This window comes from Thamnophis sirtalis, unplaced genomic scaffold, assembly GCF_051295495.1.
Source record: "Thamnophis sirtalis isolate CommonGarterSnake01/CBP01778 unplaced genomic scaffold, rThaSir2_p1.2 scaffold_2, whole genome shotgun sequence".
In the NCBI taxonomy this organism is placed as follows: domain Eukaryota; kingdom Metazoa; phylum Chordata; class Lepidosauria; order Squamata; family Natricidae; genus Thamnophis; species Thamnophis sirtalis.
Window position 1 is genome coordinate 71825641 of NW_028261382.1, and position 20784 is coordinate 71846424.

General features: G+C 45.3%; 2 protein-coding genes across 5 annotated transcripts in view; both read left to right on the forward strand.

Moving 5' to 3' along the window:
* KCNIP3 (potassium voltage-gated channel interacting protein 3) overlaps window positions 1–5004 on the forward strand; it is a 68896-nt gene extending 63892 nt beyond the window's left edge. For 2 of the 3 annotated variants that reach the window (XM_087706065.1, XM_087706067.1), the window contains 3 exons: window positions 262–366; window positions 1661–1723; window positions 4505–5004. In XM_087706065.1, coding sequence (XP_087562191.1) covers window positions 262–366; window positions 1661–1723; window positions 4505–4552 — 216 coding nt within the window. In that variant the 3' untranslated portion in view covers window positions 4553–5004. The remainder of the gene's footprint in view (window positions 1–261; window positions 367–1660; window positions 1724–4504) is intronic. The other variant, XM_087706066.1, reaches the window with a different exon arrangement.
* Window positions 5005–7754: 2750 nt separating this feature from the next.
* Window positions 7755–19961, forward strand: LOC148048923 (oxaloacetate tautomerase FAHD2A, mitochondrial-like). Of its 2 annotated transcripts, none has more exons than XM_087706069.1 (8): window positions 7755–7882; window positions 9234–9508; window positions 10940–11156; window positions 13985–14044; window positions 14526–14688; window positions 16064–16172; window positions 17906–17993; window positions 18985–19961. In XM_087706069.1, exons 2-8 carry the CDS (start codon window positions 9240–9242, stop codon window positions 19045–19047), a joined length of 969 nt encoding a protein of 322 aa, XP_087562195.1. In that variant the 5' UTR covers window positions 7755–7882; window positions 9234–9239; the 3' UTR covers window positions 19048–19961. The 2 variants fall into 2 exon arrangements, with proteins under 2 accessions (XP_087562195.1, XP_087562196.1); XM_087706070.1 differs by having other exon boundaries at window positions 7839–7935.
* The last annotated feature ends 823 nt before the right edge of the window (window positions 19962–20784 follow it).

A 20784-nucleotide genomic window follows, 5' to 3' on the forward strand; every position in this document is an offset into this window, starting at 1 on the left:
TTGCTTCATGCTCTTGGGAAGCCTCGGTTAGAACATTTCTTCAAAGTTTTGAAACAATTAACCAACAGAATGGCTTGCCTCCAGAAGTTGTGGGTGTTCCAACACTTTAAGATGATATTGGACAGCCATTTGTCTGAAATGGTATAGGGTTTCCCTCCTGAGCAGGGGGTTGGACTAGTTGACCTCCAAGGTCCCTTCCAACTCTGTTATTCTGTTACGTTGATGTGCTGCTGTCAAAGCTTTCTTCTCTTTGTTTGGCAGGAGATGCTGGCCATCATGAAATCCATCTATGACATGATGGGTCGCTACACCTACCCAATCCTGCAGGAAGATGCTCCTTTCGAGCACGTGGAAAAGTTCTTCCAGGTAAAATGAAAGAAGTGGATTCTGTCCATCGTCAGAAAGTTGTTAGAAAGTTCCGACTGACAAACCCAACCAAAGCAAGCATGGTTGAGGCCTTCCAGTCTCTGAATGCAAAACTTTATTGAATACATCATTTTGCCACTGATGAAGGCAAAACCAGCTCTACCTAATTCCCATACGAATCCACATAATAACTAGTGGCTCCGTGGAGTTGCTTTTCTCAATCCTGACCAGGGGTGGGATTCAGCCGGTTCAGACTGGCGAACCGGTAGTTCCGATGATCAGCTGAGAGCGAACTGGTTCTCTCTGACAATTGGGTGGGCTTTACTTATAGCTATATCCTCTCAGCCGATTAGCGTGGCAGAGTGGATTCCTGCTTCTCAGCTGTTACTCCCCAAGAAGTAACATGGAAGGTAAGTTTTGGTAAAACTGCGCATGTGCGTGCAGTGTGCGTCAGGTGCGCGTGCATGGGAAGTGCACATGTGCGCGACAGTGGTGGGTTGCTCTTACCATTGCTACCAGTACGCTGCTCATGGAACCATGGATCCTGTTCGTGCATGCGCACTGTGCACGCATGCGCAATCCACTGCCCCTGCGACACCCAGCTGCTTGTTGGGGCTTGTGCAGGCGCAATTGGCTGGTTGCTTTATAAACAGGTATAGAACGCGGGCAAGCAGGTGGCCCAAATGAGTCACCATACTGGTATGCTATTAGCTGCTCCTGGCTACTACCGGTATGGCCGTACATACCGGACCCACAGGAACCCACCACTGGTGTGCGAGAAACACTCAATCACCGAAACAGTTGTTAAATCGGCAGGATCCAACCACTGATCCTGACCCTTCCATTTCCCAGAATTCCCAGGCCCAGCCACTGCAGAGGATTGTGGGAGCTGGAATTTACCCAAATGGCCTAGTTAATTGATTTTATTCTTAAATTTAAGAATATGCCCATCTCGCTGTGAGGCTGACTTAACAATAATATTCCTGGTTTTCTTAGTGGGTGGGAAACTATCCTTCAAGTGCAGGAATGGAACAGCCAAAACAATTAATGGCGTTTCCCAACCTTGGCAACTTTGAGGTATGTGGACTTCAACGCCCAGAATTCCCCATAGCTGGCTGGGGAATTCTGAGATTTGGAGTCCACATATCTTAAAGTTGCCAAGGTTGAGAAAGGCTGCTGTAGGAAGTCTAACCCGTACAGTCCAGTGGGGATGGCATCCTCTTTTTGGAACTAAGATTCAGTGCACCCTCAGATGGGCACCTTCCACTCAAAAATGTCACACCTTGTCTTGCAGAAAATGGACAAGAATCAGGATGGCGTAGTTACCATCGAAGAGTTCTTAGAGACATGTCAGAAGGTGGGTTTCAGCAGAATTCTTTAACTCAGAATAGGATTTTTTTTTAAGTTGAAAATTTTGTTGGTGTTGTTATTGGTATTCTGACCTAGGCTTCCCAAAAAAGCACGAGGCAGAGTCCTGGTCCCGACAAAACCCCTTTTATTAAACAAATGTGAATTCCTCTCATTCACATTCAGCCAAGGCCTGGCAAACAGTCTTTCAAAGGAATATTTATGACTACAGACCTTATCTATCTTGGAAAGCTGCCATGTAAATATTTTCCAAATGAGGTGCTGTGAAAGGAAAGGCTGGGCACAGAGTCTCTGAGATTCACGGACAGATCTTCACACTCCTAAAACGAATCTAACGACCAACTGAACAAATTGTTTCCTGCAAAAGCCCACTCCCCTTTTGCTCCTCTTTTATTTCCTCTGGGAAGGGTCAGTCACCTTCCACCTGTGGCCTTACTCCCGAGTCGGCCCTTATTCCTTAGCTGTTCCCTTCTTCTGGCAGCTCTGCGCATGCACACACTGGGAACAGGCTCCAGCTGTTCCTCTGCCTTACTGCTGTCTAGCTCTGAAGGCAGCTGATCACTGCCAGATGGCCTCAGCCCCGTCTCTGCCTCCAATGCAGAGCCCTCGTCTGAGCCTTCCCCAGCCTCCAGGACTGGCTCATGCTCCTCCTCAACCTCCACACTGTCCGACTCTACTGACAGGCTACAACAGGTGGTGCAAACTGCAAGAGATTATTTGAACTCTTTTTTCTTTTCATGTGACAATTGAAGAGCCCTTGTTCATCTACATCTCAACTGTTACATTATCTGGAGTTTTCCCAGCAGTGGGCAATCCTTATTTTAGCTGCTAAAGTGAAGGAGATAATAATAAGTTGCTTATTTTTATGTTTGGGAGTTGGTCCTATAAATAAATGCAGCAAACGTGACTGTAAACAAAGGGCAGAAGATCTAATTCTGCTCTCTCCACCTACTGCCTGCAATTTGGCCTCTCACTGTATAAGTGATTCTCAACTTACAACCAGCTGAACAGCGGTTTGAAGTTACGACAGACTTTTAAAAAAGTATTTATGATCCATCCTTGGAAGTTCCAATTGCCCATAACTTGCATTATGACTTGTTGCAGTATCTGCAGTCATATGATTGTGCAATTGGGATATTTTTTTGACTTGGAAGTTTGAATGTCAGGATTCCAAGTAATACACCCATAACGAACAGAACTCTGAGGCAAGCAGTTTCCTCAAAGAATGCGCTTATTGGATATACCATATTGGCACAAGTTGGTGAAAACCGACTCTGAATGTTCCCGCAGTTTAATTAAAAGTAAAAGTTTCTCCCCTTTTTCCAAACAATCAGCCACATGTCCAATCGAGGTGCTCTCCGCTTGTTTGGAAACTTCACTCCTCCTCTCTTCAGCCACCAGTAGGAATGTCCTTGGTTCTCAGGGGAAAGTATTTTGTTTTGGCTACAAAACCCCAGCTGCCTCTATTCCCCACTGACACCTCCAAGATGGCCTCGGCCAGGCTACCTTCAGAGTTGACACGGAACTGTTCTGGGGATTGTGCAATAAAAGATCTTTTGGTAAAAGGATGTGGGTTAATCCTATTATGTCCTAAAAAGGTCATGTCCTGTTCTTAAATTTTGGGTGGAGGATAATGTAAATTTTAATCCCATCATTGGAGGTGAAGGTCTGGTCCAATCTTTCCTAACGGGCACAAAATATCTGCTGGGGCCACGGGTGGGATTCAGCTGGATCGCACCATTTCGGGTGAACCAGATGCTAATTTGCATCTGGTTTGCCAAACTGGTTATTGCAAAGACCACTGGTCCTGCCCCGCCCACCCCTCCCCTTCCCTCCTAGGAGTCTCCACGCAGCCTCTTCATCATGCCAGGTAAGTACAAGGCCTGCGCGGAGCCTGGGGAGGGTGAAAAATGGGCCTACAGGTTGCTAAAATTTTTCAGTCCCACCCCTGGCTGGTCTATTAAGAAAAACTGAGTCTGCTTTCTGTATTTTAAGAGTATGTATCGCCATTTCTCCCTTTGGGGAAATATAATATAAATATAATATAATGTATACCATATTTTTCAGAGTATAAGACGCACCCTTTCCCCTCATAAAAGAGGCTGAAAATCTGGGTGCATCTTATACACCGAATACAGCATTTTTTGCCTCCCGAAACCCATCCCCTTCACCAAAATGGCCGTGCAGAGCCTTTAGGAGGCTTTCAAAGTGCTTCTGGGGGCTGCGAAGGACAGAAATGAGTGAAAAATGGTCCATTTTTTTGCTCAATTTTGTCCCCCCATCCCAAGGACCACTCTATAAAGCCTCCTAAAGGCTATGCATGCCCTTTTTATTGACAAAAAAACTGGCCCATTTTTGTGAAAAATGGACTTTTTTTTTTGCTCATTTTTGCCCCACTCTCCCCCAGGAGCACTCTACAAGCTGCCTAAAGGCTATTCATGCCCCCCCTTTTTAAAGGGCCCATTTTCACGAAAAACAGGCCATTTTTGAGAGGTCTGCAGAGTGCAAAAACTTTTTTTAAAAAAAATTGCCTCTTGAAAACCTTGGTGCGTCATACTCCGGTGTGTCTTATACTCCAAAAATACGGTAATATTCTGCCTCTTAATATCCCCCAAATATCTCATTCTTCTGGGAGGGAGCAGGTCGGCTTCCCACAATAGAAAATTGTTCTCCTAAAGCTGTAAGCCCGAAGGGAGGCGATCTTTCTCCATCTCAACTCTGTTCTTTACTTGTGTTTCTTTTCTTCCTTTGTCCTCTCTGCCTTCTTTAGGATGAGAACATCATGAATTCCATGCAGCTGTTTGAAAATGTCATTTAGGATTGCTCAGGTTCCTGCCTGTTTTTTTTTTCCTGACCCACCTGCCTCCTTGGCCGTGCAGGAGACGGAGCCCTCAGTCTGTCTTGTGAAGCACACATCTTTTGGAGAAACCCACCAATAAGTCTTTTTATATCTTGACGACAGAAATCGGGGTGAAGACGCAAGGCATGCGACTTGCTTACAAAACTCCTTGGATTCTCAGGACGGGAGCATTGAGGAAGAGGAGGGAGGAGGGGGGGAAAGGGTTGGTGGAGGGGGGGGGGAAATCTGGGACATGTCTCGGCATGTCTTCTTGGCTCAGGGAGAGAGATTTCCAGCAGTAAGGCAGGGGATTTTTTTAAAAAAACAACAACACAGTAAAAGATTGTCCTGCTCCTCATTTATCGAACTGTAATCCTCAAACATCCAACCTTTCACGACTTGAAGAAAATAATTAAAATTTTCCTCTAGAAGGTTTGGTTTTTGGGAACTTCTGTTTCTTCAGTAGATTTCTCCAGAATTTGGGAAGGGCTGAATGTCGGTGTTGTGGGCCGGAGGCCTGCGGAGATGGCAGCAGAGTTGGACAGTGAGGAGGTTGGGGAGGAACATGGGCCAGTCCTGGAGTCTGGGGAAGGCTCGGATGAGAGCTCTGCAGTGGAGGCAAAGAGGGGGCCAGGGCCATCTGGGAGTTACGTGCTGCCTCCGGATCCTCCAGAGTCGGATCAGCAAGGCAGAGGAACAGTGTGAGCCTGTTTCCAGTGTGCACATGTGCAGAGCTGCCAGAAGGCAAGAACAGTTAAGACAAAAAGGGCGACTCAGGAGTAAGGCTTGGAGGTGATTGGCCCCTCCCATAAGACATAAAAGAGGAGCAAACTGATGTGAATCTTTTCAGGAAGCAACTTTGTTTGTTCTGGTCGGTTTAAACTCTGAAGTTCTGTTTGACTCTGTGCTCTGTGTGGCCTTGCAAAGCTAATTGCCAATTAGGTCTTTGGCAGCATTTCAAGGGAGATAAAGGTGGGTGCTTATCAGGCCTTATCCCGAAAGACTGTGGCAGACTGTGGCATACTCTTTACAAACTATTTGTGACTCATTACGGGCTGTGAATGAACATAAAGGTGGTTAGAGGTGGAGCTCTCATCTCACAATCAGGAGGCTGTGGGTTCGATCCTAGGTAGAGGCAGTTATTTCTCTCTCTGGGCACAATGAAACTATATTTGCTTCAAACTCTGCATTGGCGATAGGAAGGGCATCCGGCCAGTAAGGTGCCCCGACTCCACACTGCAAGGGATTATGGGTCGTTAAACAACAAAGAAGAAGAAGAATGGAAGCAACTGAATGATCTACAAAAAACTCTGTAGAGATGACCCCAAGACCTCTCTGGCTAGGTTCACATGTGAGCATGGGATACAACGTGTTGCTTGTGGCTCAGCCTGTTGCATGAGAAGAATAGAACAGAATAGAGATTGGAAAGAAGAAGAGATAGTGGAAAGAAGAATAGAATAGAAGAGATGAGATAGAGGAAAGAAGAGAATACTTTATTGCCATTTTGAATGTACACTAATTAGCATACATTAAAAATGAAATTCCGTTGCATGCAGCTCTTAAAGGATCACCACCTCTAATTTTACACTGCATAAACATGACAAGGTAAATAAATACATACAAAATTATGTATATATCCGCATATATTATATGACACAGAGAAACCACACAGTCAGCCTAGTTTGGTCATCTAAACACGGCCACTGTGTGCTGTCAGCCAGAGTTTGTGATCACACAAATGCAGCGAGCTAGGCAATGTTTTGCACAAACACGGGTGTGTTCCTTTGCAGTTAGAGCCCCTCATAAAGACCAAGGGGGAAGCGGAAAGAATTTTAACAAGACACAGATTTTCTGTTTCTTTTTAAATATAAAATCTCATTTTATATTTAATTTGATTTTATACTGTGAGAAATGGTCTCCTGCTTGGGCAGGGGGTTGGGCTAGATGACCTACAAGGTCCCTTCCAACTCGGTTCATCTACCATAACAGCCCAGCTGGACGCTCTTTGGTTGAAGAAAGAGGAGGATGCTGGGAATTGGAGTTTTTTTAATTCTTGCTGGACGGAACTACAGAAAGCATTACGCATGCGTTATTATGATTGCGGTGCTTACTTCACGTGCCCGTAGAGATAGAACTAGTAGAGTTGTCCCCGAGTCACAGTTACAAAACCTGGACAGTAAGTGCAATTACAAGATACACAATAACCCACATATAGAGAGAAAGGATAGGAGGCAGAGTATCTTTTCCCGCCTGCTTTATTTTCTGACAATTTTAGCTTGACTAAATAAATAAAAATAAAATAGGTGTTCCGTTGGGAATCCTGAGCGTCAGGTGTTTACTGAGCTTTGTCATCGGCCACCAGAGGGCGCCAAAGAGTCTCGAGGCTCCCAGGATTGCAAGCACAGTATGTACATTGGGGCAACTTTTAAGACTTGTGGATTTCAATTCCCAGAATTCCTGAACTGAAGAGTTGGAAAAAGTCCCCAAGTATTAAAGTTGCCGCAGTTGTCCATTCCTGATGTAGAAAGACCTTTTTTTGGTCACCATTTTACACCCCCTTTAAATGCCATGCTAATCAAAGTGTTAATTTTTAAACCTTTTTATTAAAATGCAGAAGCTATTTTAAAATAATTGAACTAGGAACTAATAATTGAACTAGGACACTAATGCAGCATGATGGGATGTAAGGGTTGGTTTTGTATAAAAACTGTGTTGGTGTATGTTTTCACTGAACTAGTTCTGTCCTGTTAATTTCTACATAATTTTTAATTTGTTATTTTTAAGTTTCAAAATAAAAAGCAGAGCTTCTCTCTCTCTCTCTCTCCATCTCTCTCTCTCTCCATCTATCTATCTCCATCTCTATCTCTACATCCACCTATCTCCATCTCTATCTTTCCATCTCTCTCTCCATCTATCTCCACCCCTCTCTCTCTCGATACACACACACACACACACACAATATATATATATACACATACATACATACATACACACACACATACATACATACACACACACACACACACACACACACAAATATAAATTAAAGATTTGGGGTTACCCTGGTTGGATTAGTGAGAGCGTTTCCCGGAACTGCCAAAACAAACAAAAACAAGGCAAGCCCTCTCTATAATTTCTTATCTCCCGAATCCCACTAGCTTCGAGCGTCTCCAATGGGAGCGTTCTTTCCACCGGACGTGTCGCAGGGATGCCTGGGAGGTGTAGTCCTTCTGGATCTTTAAGGATGATGCGGCATTGCTCGTGGGCGTCGCTCTGCTGCCGCTTCTCCTCCTGCCCGACGGCTCGCAGGTACGTGGGCGGCGGCGGCGGCGCACGGCCCCCCCGTCTCCTCCCTTGCTGGGGTGCGTGTAACGTCTTCCCCAGATATTGCAAGCTGCAGAAATGGGGCAGGTCCGAGGCTGCTGCAATAGAGCCAAACTGGGGTTCTGTTAGGGGAGGGCTCTTCAAACTTGATAACTTGAAGACTGGTGGACTTCAACTCCCAGAATTCCCCAGCCAGCATGGGAAGGTGAAGTCCACCAGTCTTCAAGTTCTCAAGTTTGGCTGTGGAATTCTGGGTGTTGAAGTCTACCAGTCTTTTAAGTTCCCAGGTTTGGACAACCTGTGTTAGGGGAAATTGGGGATTTAACAGCCCCCCCCCGTTCCCCGCCTTCCAAAGGGGCTTTTTAAAAAAGAGGCTACTGGACTTTCTTGAGTTTTTTTTCTTTTGAAAACGTTTCGCTTCTCATCCGAGAAGCTTCTTCAGCTCTGACTGGATGGTGGGGGATGGAAGGATTGATATTCTTTGCAGACAGCTGGTCATTTGCATCCTTTTAGAAGATCGTTAAGGCCACTTGGAGGTTTATCTCTGTCCTCAGAGTTACCTGAGTGATGCAAATGGTTCCTGTAGTCTGCAATACTTTTTTCTCTGGAAATGCATTCCTACTCCCACACCATTCCAAGGGTTTTCGTCCCAGATTGCATAGCTAAAAGTCTGTAGAGATTCTCTGTCATCCAAGTCATGGTTGTCCCAAAGGTGCTTTTTCAGGAAGCAGCTGGTCTTCCTTGTTTTTTTTCTTTTGAAGATGTTTCGCTTCTCATCCCAGAAGCTTTTTCGGCTCTGACTGGATGATGGGGAATGGAAGGATTGATTCTCCTTGCAGACACTTGGAGACTTTTAGCCCTACAATTTGGGATGGACATCCTTGGAATGATGTGGAAGTAGGAATGGATTCCCAGAGGAAAAAAAATTGCAGACGACAGGAACCATTTGCACCACTCAGGTGACTCTGAGGACACAGGAAAACCTCCAAACGGCCTCAACGACCCTCTAAAAGGATGCAAATGACCAGCTGCCTGCAAGGAGTATAAATCTTTCCATTCCCCACCCTCCTGTCAGAGCTGAAGAAGCTTCTTGGATGAGAAGTGAAACATCTTCAAAAGAAAAAACAAGGAAGACCAGCTGCCTCCTGAAGAAGCACCTTTGGGACAACCAGAACCTGGATGACTTGTAATCTCTGTAGATGTTGGTCTGGAGGCTGGCTTGAGACTCTGAAGCAAAGAGAAGGTGCCTTCTTGAGAACAGAGGTGTCCTTTGCGGTTGGAGGGCCAGGAGACCCCAGGGCCACCTTCTAAGAGTCTCCCATTGCCTTTCTCCTAGGTTTGGATGCGGTGTCCACTCTCAAGGGTCCTACCTGGTGGCTTCTGGCTGAGCTGGCCTTGGAAGATCTCTGGGTGCAGGAGAATTTCCCAACTGCGTGGAGCCATGAGGCTGGTTCAGTTCCAGGCCAAGGGGCCGAGCACTGAGCCCCGGATTGGGCTGGAGGAAAGGGATGGTGGAGATGTGGTGGACCTCAACGCTTTTGACCCATCCTTGCCCAGGACCATGCGGGCATTCCTGGAGGCAGGAGAGGTAGCACTTGCGGTGGCCAGAAGGTATGTGTTGGCGGAGCTGCTGGCTGCTCCAGAGGAGAAGCAAGAGATGGAGAACATAGCAGGGGTGAAATCCAGCAGGTTCTGACAGGTTCTGAAGAACCGGTAGCGGAAATTTTGAGTAGTTCAGAGAACAGGTAGCGGAAATTTTGAGTAGTTCAGAGAACAGGTAGTGGAAATTTTGAGTAGTTCAGAGAACAGGTAGGGGAAATTTTGAGTAGTTCAGAGAACAGGTAGTGGAAATTTTGAATAGTTCAGAGAACAGGTAGTGGAAATTTTGAGTAGTTCAGAGAACAGGTAGGGGAAATTTTGAGTAGTTCAGAGAACAGGTAGTGGAAATTTTGAATAGTTCAGAGAACAGGTAGTGGAAATTTTGAGTAGTTCAGAGAACAGGTAGTGGAAATTTTGAGTAGTTCAGAGAACCGGTAGCAGAAATTTTGAATAGTTCAGAAAACAGGTAGTGGAAATTTTGAGTAGTTCAGAGAACCGGTAGTGGAAATTTTGTGTAGTTCAGAGAACAAGTAATGGAAATTTTAAGTAGTTTGGAGAACCGGTAATGGAAATTTTGTGTAGTTCAGAGAACCAGTAGTGGAAATTTTGAGTAATTCGGAGAACCGGCAAATGCCACCTCTGGTTTGCCCCAGAGTGGGGAAGGGAATGGAGATTTTGCAGTTTCCTTTCCCTGCCACGCCCACCAAGCCACTCCCACCAAGCTACGCCCACAGAACCGATAGTAAAAAAAATGAATTTCACCACTGGAACATTGGTCTGCAAGGCTGCTGGGGCTTTTTAAGTGGGCTGGGATGGAGCATTAGTCTGGAGGGGAAGGGAAGGGAAGGTGGGGAGAAGAAACTTCTTTGTGGGATGAATTTATATTTTACTGACAAAGAAATAAAGGGGGACTAGTCTAGATTTATTTCAAGCTATTTAGCTCTTGTCAGTGAGCCTACCCTTCTGGGATTCGAACCTGGGCTCATTCAAATCTCAGAATGTGTATGGCTAGCTGACGAGAGCTAAATAGCTTGAAATAGATCTACACTAGTCTCCCTTTACTTCTCTGTCAATGAAACATAAATTTGACGTGAAAATAGATTGTCGCAAAAGCAACTGCCTGCAAAGGTTCCTGGAGTGGACCTCAAAGGCGAAAGCAGAAGCAGGAGGCTTCATCCCATAATTGGGCAGACCAGGTTGCCCTGATAGACCAGTCCCACCAGAAAAAAAAAAACAGCCCACTTAATCTCACTCCTGGTATAGCCCACAAAGCGAGGAGACCCCGTGGCTTAGAGGTTAATACTTCTACCGTATTTTTCAGAGTATAAGACGCACCTTCCCCTCCCCCCTAAAAGAGGGTGAAAATTTGGGTGTGTCTTATACAGCCGTGGCGGTTCAACAGTTCTAATGTGGAGGCCTGATGCTTTTGAGCTCCTTCCACAGAGCACAGGAATCTGGCTGCCCTCTTCTGCCCCGGTCCAACGTGGCCCTCTTGGCTCCCATCACCAGTCCAGATAAAGTCATCTGTGTCGGCATGAACTACGTCGACCACTGCCTGGAGCAGAATGTCAAGATCCCCAAGGAGCCCATCATCTTCAGCAAGTTCTCGAGTTCCATTGTGGGGCCCTACGATGCCATCGTCCACCCAACGAAGACCAACGTGAGTCTATTTGCAGGCTGACGGATTTATGCTCCTCGTAGACCGCTGGTCATTTGCCTTCTTTTGTCAAAATTGAGCTGCCCTCTCTCAACAGAGGGGGAGGGAAGCTTCCTAGCGGGACAATTAACCAGTGGAATAGCTGGCCTTCCGAAATCATGGGCCGTCTGTCCCTGGAGGTTTTCAAGAAGACACCTATCTGAAACGGAATAGGGCCTCCTGCTTGAACAGGGGGCTGGACTAGAAGACCTACAAGGTCCCTTCCAGCTTCTGTGCTGTGCTATTCTTTCACCAGGAGTCACGTAGGACTCAATTAAGTCTGTTTGAAAGTCAATTTAGTGGCGAAGGTGCCGGACCAGGAGCAGGCCGCCTGGGAGTTCTAGTTCAACCTTGGGCCCAAGGCCAGCTAGGTGGCCCTGGGCTCGTCTCCTCTCAACTCCAGAAAGACGGTGGTGGCAAAGGGCAAACCACTTCCAAAAATGTTGCCAAGAAGACCACAGGGATTGTTCCAGGTGCCAGGAGTTGAGACGAATGGGAAAGGATAATCCTAAATAAGTATTTTCCAGAAAGTACATTAGGACCCCCTGTGAAGAAAACCTGGGTGCGTACATCTCCCATCTTAATCAACATGTGTGTTTGTGTGTGTGTGTGTGTGTGTGTGTGTGTGTGTGTGTGTGAAGTTTAAGGAACAGCCATGACTATACAAGGCAATCCTTGCCCCCCCCCCTTTTTTTTTACCCCATCAAGCCTTTCTCAACGACAGGCCATATTTTCAAAAGTTCTTTTTCCCCCCTGCAGAACAGTTGAAGTTATAAATCAGGTGGGAAGGGCCTGCTTGTTGACACTCCAGCCCTCCTTCTACTTAAAATCGAAATAATTTGCATCAGCCTTGAGGTGCTTCTCTCACCCGGCTTGTATTACTTCCTGGGCAGTTTCTACTTAAGCTCACTTTCTACAACCCCTCTATATGGCCCGAGACGTATAGAGATATTGGAGGAGTACGGAGACATGGCCGGTCTTAAAATAAATAAGAGAAAAAACTAAAATGATAGTCCAAAATATGACAAATCAACAGGAGGATGAACTAACAAAGGAAATGAACGTCCAGGTAGCGGAAAAAAAGTGAAATATGCAGGAAGACAACTATACAAAATTAATGCATCCAATTATATTGGACATGGGGAGATGGAAAAAATTGCAACTTTCCTTAATGGGTAGAATAGCCGCAATAAAGATAATAACATCCTGCCAATGATACTTTTTTTATTCCAAATTATACCCATCAAATTAGAGAGAGAGAAAATATTTTGAGGACTTGAACAAAACCATGGTGAAGTTTATTTGCCAAGGGAAGAAACCGAGAATTAAATTGAAATTATTGCAAAAGTCAAAACTCTACCATCAAGCTGTTGTACTTACCGCATTTTCCAGCGTATAAGATGACTTTTTAACCCCCCCAAATTATTTCAAAAATCGTCTTATATGCCAGGTATAAGAAAGGCCATACCAAAAAACCAAAAGAAGAGAAAAAGCAATGCCGCCAAGTAAAAAGCTGCGCTGCCACCAGCGCAGACGCCGGCCTTTCAATTGATAACCTCAGCGCTCCTTGCCTGGCCACGTGGATGGATGAGTGCTGGGATGGCTTAGTAAGATCTGGCTGGCGGTCTGGAGAAGGAAGGCGCTGAGCTCAAACTACGGAAGCCTGGCAGTGCGGAGGCCTTCAGCTGGCTCGCGGGCACCTGAAAGTAAGGGTCTTCTTATATGCCCAGTCGCCTTCTACGCCGGGAAATACGGTACATGGGTAAAAGAGTGGATAACTGTAAGGGAAGGCCCTGGTTGTTGATACTGCAGCCCTTCTTCTACTTAAGATCTGAACAATTGGCCTCAGCTGTGAGTTTCTACTCACAGGCAGTTTCTACTTTAGCTCACTTTGCACAACAATTTCCTGTTACAAGTGTTGGACCAAAATATTGTTTGATGGCCCTCTGACTCAGCCTGCTGTCCCTTGGCTGCAAATCAGAGCGTCAGCCCTCGGGCTGCCATTCAGGGGGGAGCCACACCTGCCCGGTGACATGCTTACATGTCGCCAATGCTGCCACTGCATCTAACACTGACGAAGCCCCTCCCCTCCCTGTAGCTTCCTTCACAACTCTGCAGGGCCGCCTCCCGGACAGAAGCTGCACTTCAGAGCCTACTCTACGTAAGGCTTCTGCTTGGGTGCAGCTGACCAGGAAGGAGGCTATGATGACACTGAGTGTGTGTGTGGGGTGGTGGTGGTGGCTGAGGGTCATGGTGATTGGTGCTGGTGGTTGGGTGTCATCTGGGTGGAGTTGTGGGTGGAACTGGGTGGGGTAATGATATCTCATTCGTCATCTTCAGACTTGGTGCTTCCAGAAGCAATTGGGAGAAAACCCGAATATATATATATATATATATTTTCTCCCAATTGCTTCTGGAAGCACCAAGTCTGAAGATGACGAATGAGATTTTGTCGAAACGTCGCCAAGAGACCTCCAATTTTACGCGGGAGAAAACCCGAATAACTAGAGACCTACACATATACATACATACATACATACATACATACATACACACACACACACACACACACACACACATACACACACACACACACACACACACAAACATATATGAGTGATGGTGTTAACTTGGTTAGAACTGACTTGGATTTGCTTACCTTTGTATCATAGTCATTTATCACGTAGTTTGTTAGATAGAAAGTTTTTCACCAAACAAACTGACTCTCTGTTTTCAATGTGAACGCTGGAACATGACACAGAGGTTCACCCTCGTGTTTTTTCCTCTTCTAGGAAGTTGACTGGGAGGTTGAGCTGGCCTTTGTCATTGGGAAGAAAGGAAAAAACATCCAGGTAAGGCAGTGGTCAGAAAACTTAAACATTCAAAGAGCCATTTGACCAGTTTTCCACAGAAAAGAAAACACCAGGAGCCACAAAGGTCCTAACCGGAAGCCCCCCGTTCAGTTCTGGAGCTGTCCGGAAGTTCAGTTCCCCCATCATAGAGTCTCCTCCTAGCGCGGCATACTTTTTCCTCTACCTGTCATAATCGAACTCCCTATCAATTGTGGAGACAACTGGAAAACCCTCTCCTTACCATAGAGTCTTCTCCTGGAGCACTGTTCTTCTCCCTCCCTTCCCCCCCCCCCGGAAGCTCCTCTCAAAATTGTGGCACTGACTGGTGAAGGAGCTGCAGCAGAGGGAGGAAAGAGCCACATGCGGCCCCCGAGCCGCAGTTTGCTGACCCCTGAGGTAAGGTCACCTGCCACTGCGCCATCACGGTTCAGAAAAAACTCCAAGATCCCTTCCAACTCTGTTCTTCTTGTTGCCCTTTTAGGAATCGGATGCGATGGCTCACGTGGCTGGATTCACGGTGGCCCACGACGTGAGTGCCCGAGACTGGCAGATGAAGAGGAATGGGAAGCAATGGCTGTTAGGGAAAACCTTTGACACCTTTTGCCCGCTGGGCCCGGCTCTTGTGACCAAGGACTCCGTCTCAGGTTCGGAAGTTGCCACATCCCTCTTCTGACCTTTGTTGAACCTCCATGGTTCATGAACCACCTGCAAACTGCAGGAGCAGCAGATAAGTGGTGGGGCTGCCTTTCTGACCTAGGCTTCCTGAGACAGTAAAAATCACCCGCTTAGTCCCCAAAACCCTCTTTTTATTTCAATGGCTGTGAATTATGTTCATTCACAGCCTACAATGAGTTCCCAATAGTTGTAAAGAGTCCTACAGTAGGCTGCCAAAGTCTTTCGGGATAAGGCTGATAAGCACCCATCTTTATCTCCCTCCGCTACCAAGGGCTTACTTGGCAGTTAGCTTGGCAAGGCCATATGGAGGAAAGAGTCAAACCGGAGCTTCTGAAGATGAACTGACTAACACGAATCAAGTTGATTCCTGCAAAGGCTCAACTCCCCCCCCCTCTTCCTCCCCCTCCTCCTTCGCTTCCCACACTCTCTTCTAGCTCTGATGATGTTCCCTAACTGGGTCATGTAACATCTGCCAGAAAACAACTAAGTTCAGAGACCACTAAGGACTCCTCAGATTTCATAAGAGATCCTTTCTCCTCTTTTGGTTCTTTTAACATTCCTCTGAATAAATTAAATTTCACTTCCATAGCTGGCTGGGACATTCTGGGAGTTGGTCCACAAGGCTTAAGGTTGCCAGGTTTGGAGGCCCCTGCTCTAAAAAGCAAACAACTTCCTTTGAATCTTAGGGGGCTACCCCAGGGGTGAAATGCTACCAGTTCGAACTGGTTTACACAAACCAGTAGTAAAAAGTGCTACCGGTTCGCCCAAACTGGTAGTAAAAAAAAGTGCTACTGGTCCAGGCAAACCGGTATCTCTGAAGATCAGCTGTGCGACAAACAGCTGCCAGAACTACTGGATCTGGTGAACCGGTAGCATCTTTTACGTTCCGATGATCAGCTGTGCGACAATCAGCGATCACGCGGCACAGCTGATTGTCACACACCTGATCGTTGAAATGTGAAAAAATGCTAATGGTTTTGGCAGACCGGTATGTGTGACAATCAACTGTCGGAACTACGGGATCCGGCGAACCGGTAGCATTTTTTTTACGTTCTAAAGATCAGCTGTGTGACAATCAGCTGTCAGAACTACCAGCTCGGGCGAACCGGTAGCATTTTTTTACATTCCAAAGATCAGCTGTGCGACAATCAGCGATTGCATGACACAGCTGATTGTTACACAGCTGATCTTTGGAATATAAAAAAATGCTACTGGTTCGCCCGAACTGGTAGTTCCAACAATCAGCTGTGTAACAATCATTGGTGTGCATGCGCGTGAAGCAAACCAGTAGCAGACTACAGAGTATTTCATTCCTGGGCTCCCCTCTCTCTCCTTCCCACCCAGATCCTCACAATTTGGGCATCCGATGCCGAGTGAATGGCGAACTCGTCCAGAATAGCAACACCAACCAGATGATCTTCAAAACGGAAGCTCTTGTCGCCTGGGTGTCCCAGTGAGTGCTGCCCCTCTCATTCCTATTCACGGTGTAAGAAAACGACCCATGGGTGCCAAAGCCAGCCCGGGACAAGCTGGGGCCAGGATAAGAGAAGAGGGGGTTGACCTATTCTCTAAAGCCCCTTTAAGATGCTTCTTAAAGAGAAATCCATTCTGGAACTACCCTGTTTCCCTGAAAATAAGACCTCCCTAGATAATAAGCCCAATCGGGCTTTGGAGCGCTAAAATAAGCCTTCCACGAAAATATTGCAACACAGCAGCAGCCATGAGGTAACCACGCTCGCTGCCTCCTGCACCTCAAAAATAATAAGACCTCCCTGAATATAAGGCCAATTTTGGTTATTTTGGGGGTCAAAAGAAAATAAGACCCTGTCTTATTTTGGGGGAAACACAGTAATTGTTTCAGAAGCACAGAAATTTCCTGACAAACGAGAATAATTAATCCGTGGGAAGTTTTGCTTCCAGAAATTGTGGGTGCTCCATCAATGGAGTTTTTCCACAACAGGCTGCACAGCTGACCAGAATTGGTATAATGATCTCCTGCCTTGAGCAGGGAGTTGGACTAGAAGACCTCCAAGGTCCCATCCAGCCCTTGTCAGGGTTCCAGTTAACACACCCAGCCATCTTTTCTTTTGGATCTTTGGCCTGCTACACTTTCTATTATTCTACTATGCATTTTCTATGGTGGGAAAATGGGAGGGGGGGTTGTACGGAGTTAGATGATATGTAGCCATAACAAAATTCTTTCTAGAAAGCCAAGGTTATCCTTTGTCTCTGCACCTGACCGGAACTGGATGGGTGGAAGCTGCCAGCATGGCAGTGGAAGATTGGACCATGGGATGGGATGGTGGATGTGGGTCAAGTTCATGAACTTTCAACTGGGTGGGAAAACTGGGAAGCTTTCAGATTCGGGTTTTCCCAGATGTGCCAACATGGCTCTCTTAACAAATTGGAACTTTGAGCAATACTTTGCCTCGGACTCCGATTTACTTTTGGATGCTATTTGGAACCCTGACACCAAATGGAATCAAAGCTCCAAAGTAGACATCTTCCTCAAAGTATAAATTTATTAGGCATGTCCTATTGGCACATCTGGAGAGAACCTGACTCTGAAAGGCCCAAGGTTTCCCCCACCCAAATCAAAATCCAAAGTTCTTCTCCTCAGGTCACATGTCCATCACATGGTGCAACCAGGTAGCAGTCACCATCTTGGCTGGCTTTGGTCCACGTCCCTCCAATGCCTGGTAGAATGTCCTTGGCTTCCATGGGAAAGAACGTTGTTTTGGCTGCACATCAGAGGTGGTATTCAGCAGTAGCGGAACTTTTGAGTAGTTCGGAGAACTGGTAAATACCACCTCTGGCTGGCCCCGCCCCATCTGTTCTCTGCTTCCCGAGTCCCAGCTGATCGGGAGGAAATGGGGATTTTGCAGTATCCTTCCCCTGCCACGCCCACCAAGCCATGCCCATAGAACCAGTAGTAGAAGTTTTTGAATCCCACCACTGCTATACATCCCCCCCAGCTGTCTCTGTCTCCCCCCTCCTGTTCCCACAGCTCCCCCCGGACTGGCTGTGGCAGCCCTGAAGATGCCTCCCAAATCGCTCTGGCATAAAAAATGGCTTCAGAGCTGAGAGCCCCTTGGTTTTATGTTGCCCAGATGTGACACCTGAACCACTAACTCTCCATCCGGCTGCTTTTCTTCTGCTCATTACTGTGTTCAATGTTCTTTGCAGGTTTGTCACGTTGTACCCAGGCGATGTCTTCCTGACTGGAACACCACCGGGAGTTGGAGTTTTCCGGAAACCGCCCACTTTCCTCAAGGTGACTTCCGTTCTTAATTCATTACCTTAATGAACTAGCTGATAACTCAGCACTGCCTGCGTATTTATAGACATCAAAGTATTTGACAGGGAGCCATTGAGAGGGGCCTTTCTTCCCCCTACTCCCATGCCCATCAACCCTGCCCTCTCCCTTTCCCCTCCCATGCCCTCCTCTTTCCCACCCTGTCTACGATCCTGGCACTTTGCCCCAAATCCATCAAGCACTTCCCCATTGGTCTACTGGAGGGTGAACATCATGGCTGGCTTTCCAGAGGAAGCTGCGAGGGAACTGACACCACAAATAATTGCTAGGCTGCCCCTTAATGTTCTAGAGTTATGCCGGAACACACACACACAAGCACACACACAAACAATTTTACACCCACCCACCCCAAGTTTGGTTGAAATTGCTCGAGGCGCTTCAGAGGCACTGGACATACATTCACGTTGGCACAGCCTTACTTTTGGAGGCAATATATATATATTGCCTCTGAAGACCAGGAGTGCAAAATATGCAAAATGTTTCCCAAATGGGCAGAAGAGCATGAATTAATTATCTGTCTGTCTGTCTTCTATCTATTCTACTCTACTGTTTATATTCTATCTATCTATCTTCTATCTATTCTATCTGTTTCTTCTTCTATCTATTCTATTCTACTCTGTTCTATTTTATCTATCATCTATCTATCGCGCCTCTGTTGGCACAGCCTTACTTTTGGAGGCAGACAGCACCCCCATATGGGCAGTTCTTAACCATGAAATGTGCCCCATAAAGGCTCTTGGTTTTCAGGACAAACTTTAGCATGGTTTTAAACCGTTGTGTTTTAAGACACGCTGGGCGGCGCTTGAATGTTGTGTTTTGAAGTTCAAGCGCATTTGGAAAGAAAGAGGTTTGAGGCAGGGGAAGTTTGAAGCTTGCTTCTTCCTGGCACCTTACCTGTTTTTGCAACTCGCTGGGGCAAAGGGCTGTTGTAATCCTGTTGTCCCCACAGAGAGGAGATGAAGTCCAGTGTGAAATCGATGAGTTGGGAACCATCTGCAACAAGGTGATGTGAAGATTTTCTTGCGGCGTCCCCAGGCAAAACCATTGGCTGGAGTTTTAAAACGCACAAGTGCCCTTCCTTGATTCTAATCCAGGAGCATCAATAAGGAAGTTCTTAAAACGCTTTGAATTGACATCTGCTGGAATGACTTCTGCCAAGCATCGCAAATGTGGGGGCAAGCAGTCAAAGCTAAAATGCGGACGCCACCCACAATTTCTGGGCATCCTAGTTGGAAACAACATAGGTGAATGATGCTCTTTAGTGAGACCCATGCACATTTACACCAGAGGAAGATGTTGGTGTGGCACGTGTGTGGTTGTGAGAGTCACATGTATCTCCTTTATTACTTCAAGATTCTCCAGATTCAGAATAAAGCCATTTTTAAAAAAATATATATTTTTATTCTTTTTAAACAAAGCAACACACAGAAAAACAAAACAAGAGAGGAAAAAAAGAATAACTTTCCTCCATTTCATCAAGCATGTCGTTTGGTTACAAGTTTTTGTGCATCAATTCTTAAATTTAGGATTAACATCACTCGTTTACATTAAATATAGCTAAATGTTTCGCTGTCATTGAGCATTATACACTTAGATTACCATTAATATTATTTCATTTGTAACAATCCTTATTTCCTTAAATTCATAATTATCTACCAAATAACAGTAAGTCTTTGAACTATTATAGTATCACCTATCTCTAAAGAGAAAAAGCGAAGATTGGGACAAAGAATTCCCATTGGTTTATAATAAAACATTCATATTTTCAATTGACCATAATGTCTCCAATCGTCCAGACTTCCAAGAATGGTTTCCCGTTATTAATTATTCGTCCATATAGTAGTTAAGTATTTCAATTCATGTATATATCAATTCTTCCTTACATCATCATTAATCTGTTTAATATACAAAGATCTTTCTAATGTGAAATGGTCACTACATACAATTATACCAAAGTATTCAAATCATCCCACTCTTACACATTAAAAAATATTATTGTCCTTTATATATAAGTAGTACTTTTTCATAACAGAAAGAATAAAAAAGACAAAAAATAAAAAGTTATTACAACATAAGTAAACAGATTCATTCCCAGTTTTTTTTAATCTAACCATTGGTAAAACAAGTCCCACACTTTATAATATTGCTCATCCTCTTGTTCTCTAATTTCAAATGTAAGCTTACTCATTTCGGCACATTCCATTATTTTCCGAATAGTTTCCTCCTGTGATGGTACTTTCTCGTTTTTCTAATTTTTGGCAAATACAATTCTAGCAGCTGTTAAAATATTCACGATCAGATATTTCAAGTCCTTATATGTTTCTCGTATTATTCCCAATAGAAAGAGTTCCGGTTTTAAATCTATATGTTTATGTATCATTTTCTCCAACCACGTGTGGATTTTAGTTCAATATTTTTTTGCTTCGGTACAAGTCCACCACATGTGGTAGTATGTGCCTGGCGTCTGATGACATTTCCAGCATTTTTCGGATTTGTTCTTGGACATTCTTGCAATTTTCAATGGGGATAGATGCCACCTGTAAAACATCTTATACAAATTCTCTTTATATGCAATTGACATTTTCATTTTATAGTTTTGAGTCCACAGTTTTTGCCTTTTCTCTAATTCAATCCCATGCCCAAAGTTTTTCCCCCAAGCTAACATAGTTTCTTTGACTTGTTCCTCATGGAGTTTCACCTCTAGTAAGTAGCCATAGAGTTTTTAAATTACCTTTTTCATCAGTACCTG

Bases quoted from the DNA above. Each gene is read 5' to 3' on its own strand.
- LOC148048923 (XM_087706069.1), top strand. From the start codon at position 9,240: ATGCGGTGTCCACTCTCAAGGGTCCTACCTGGTGGCTTCTGGCTGAGC. The intron at 9,509-10,939 runs GTATGTGTTGGC...CTCCTTCCACAG, and splicing joins GCACTTGCGGTGGCCAGAAG to AGCACAGGAATCTGGCTGCC. The intron at 11,157-13,984 runs GTGAGTCTATTT...TTCCTCTTCTAG, and splicing joins TCCACCCAACGAAGACCAAC to GAAGTTGACTGGGAGGTTGA.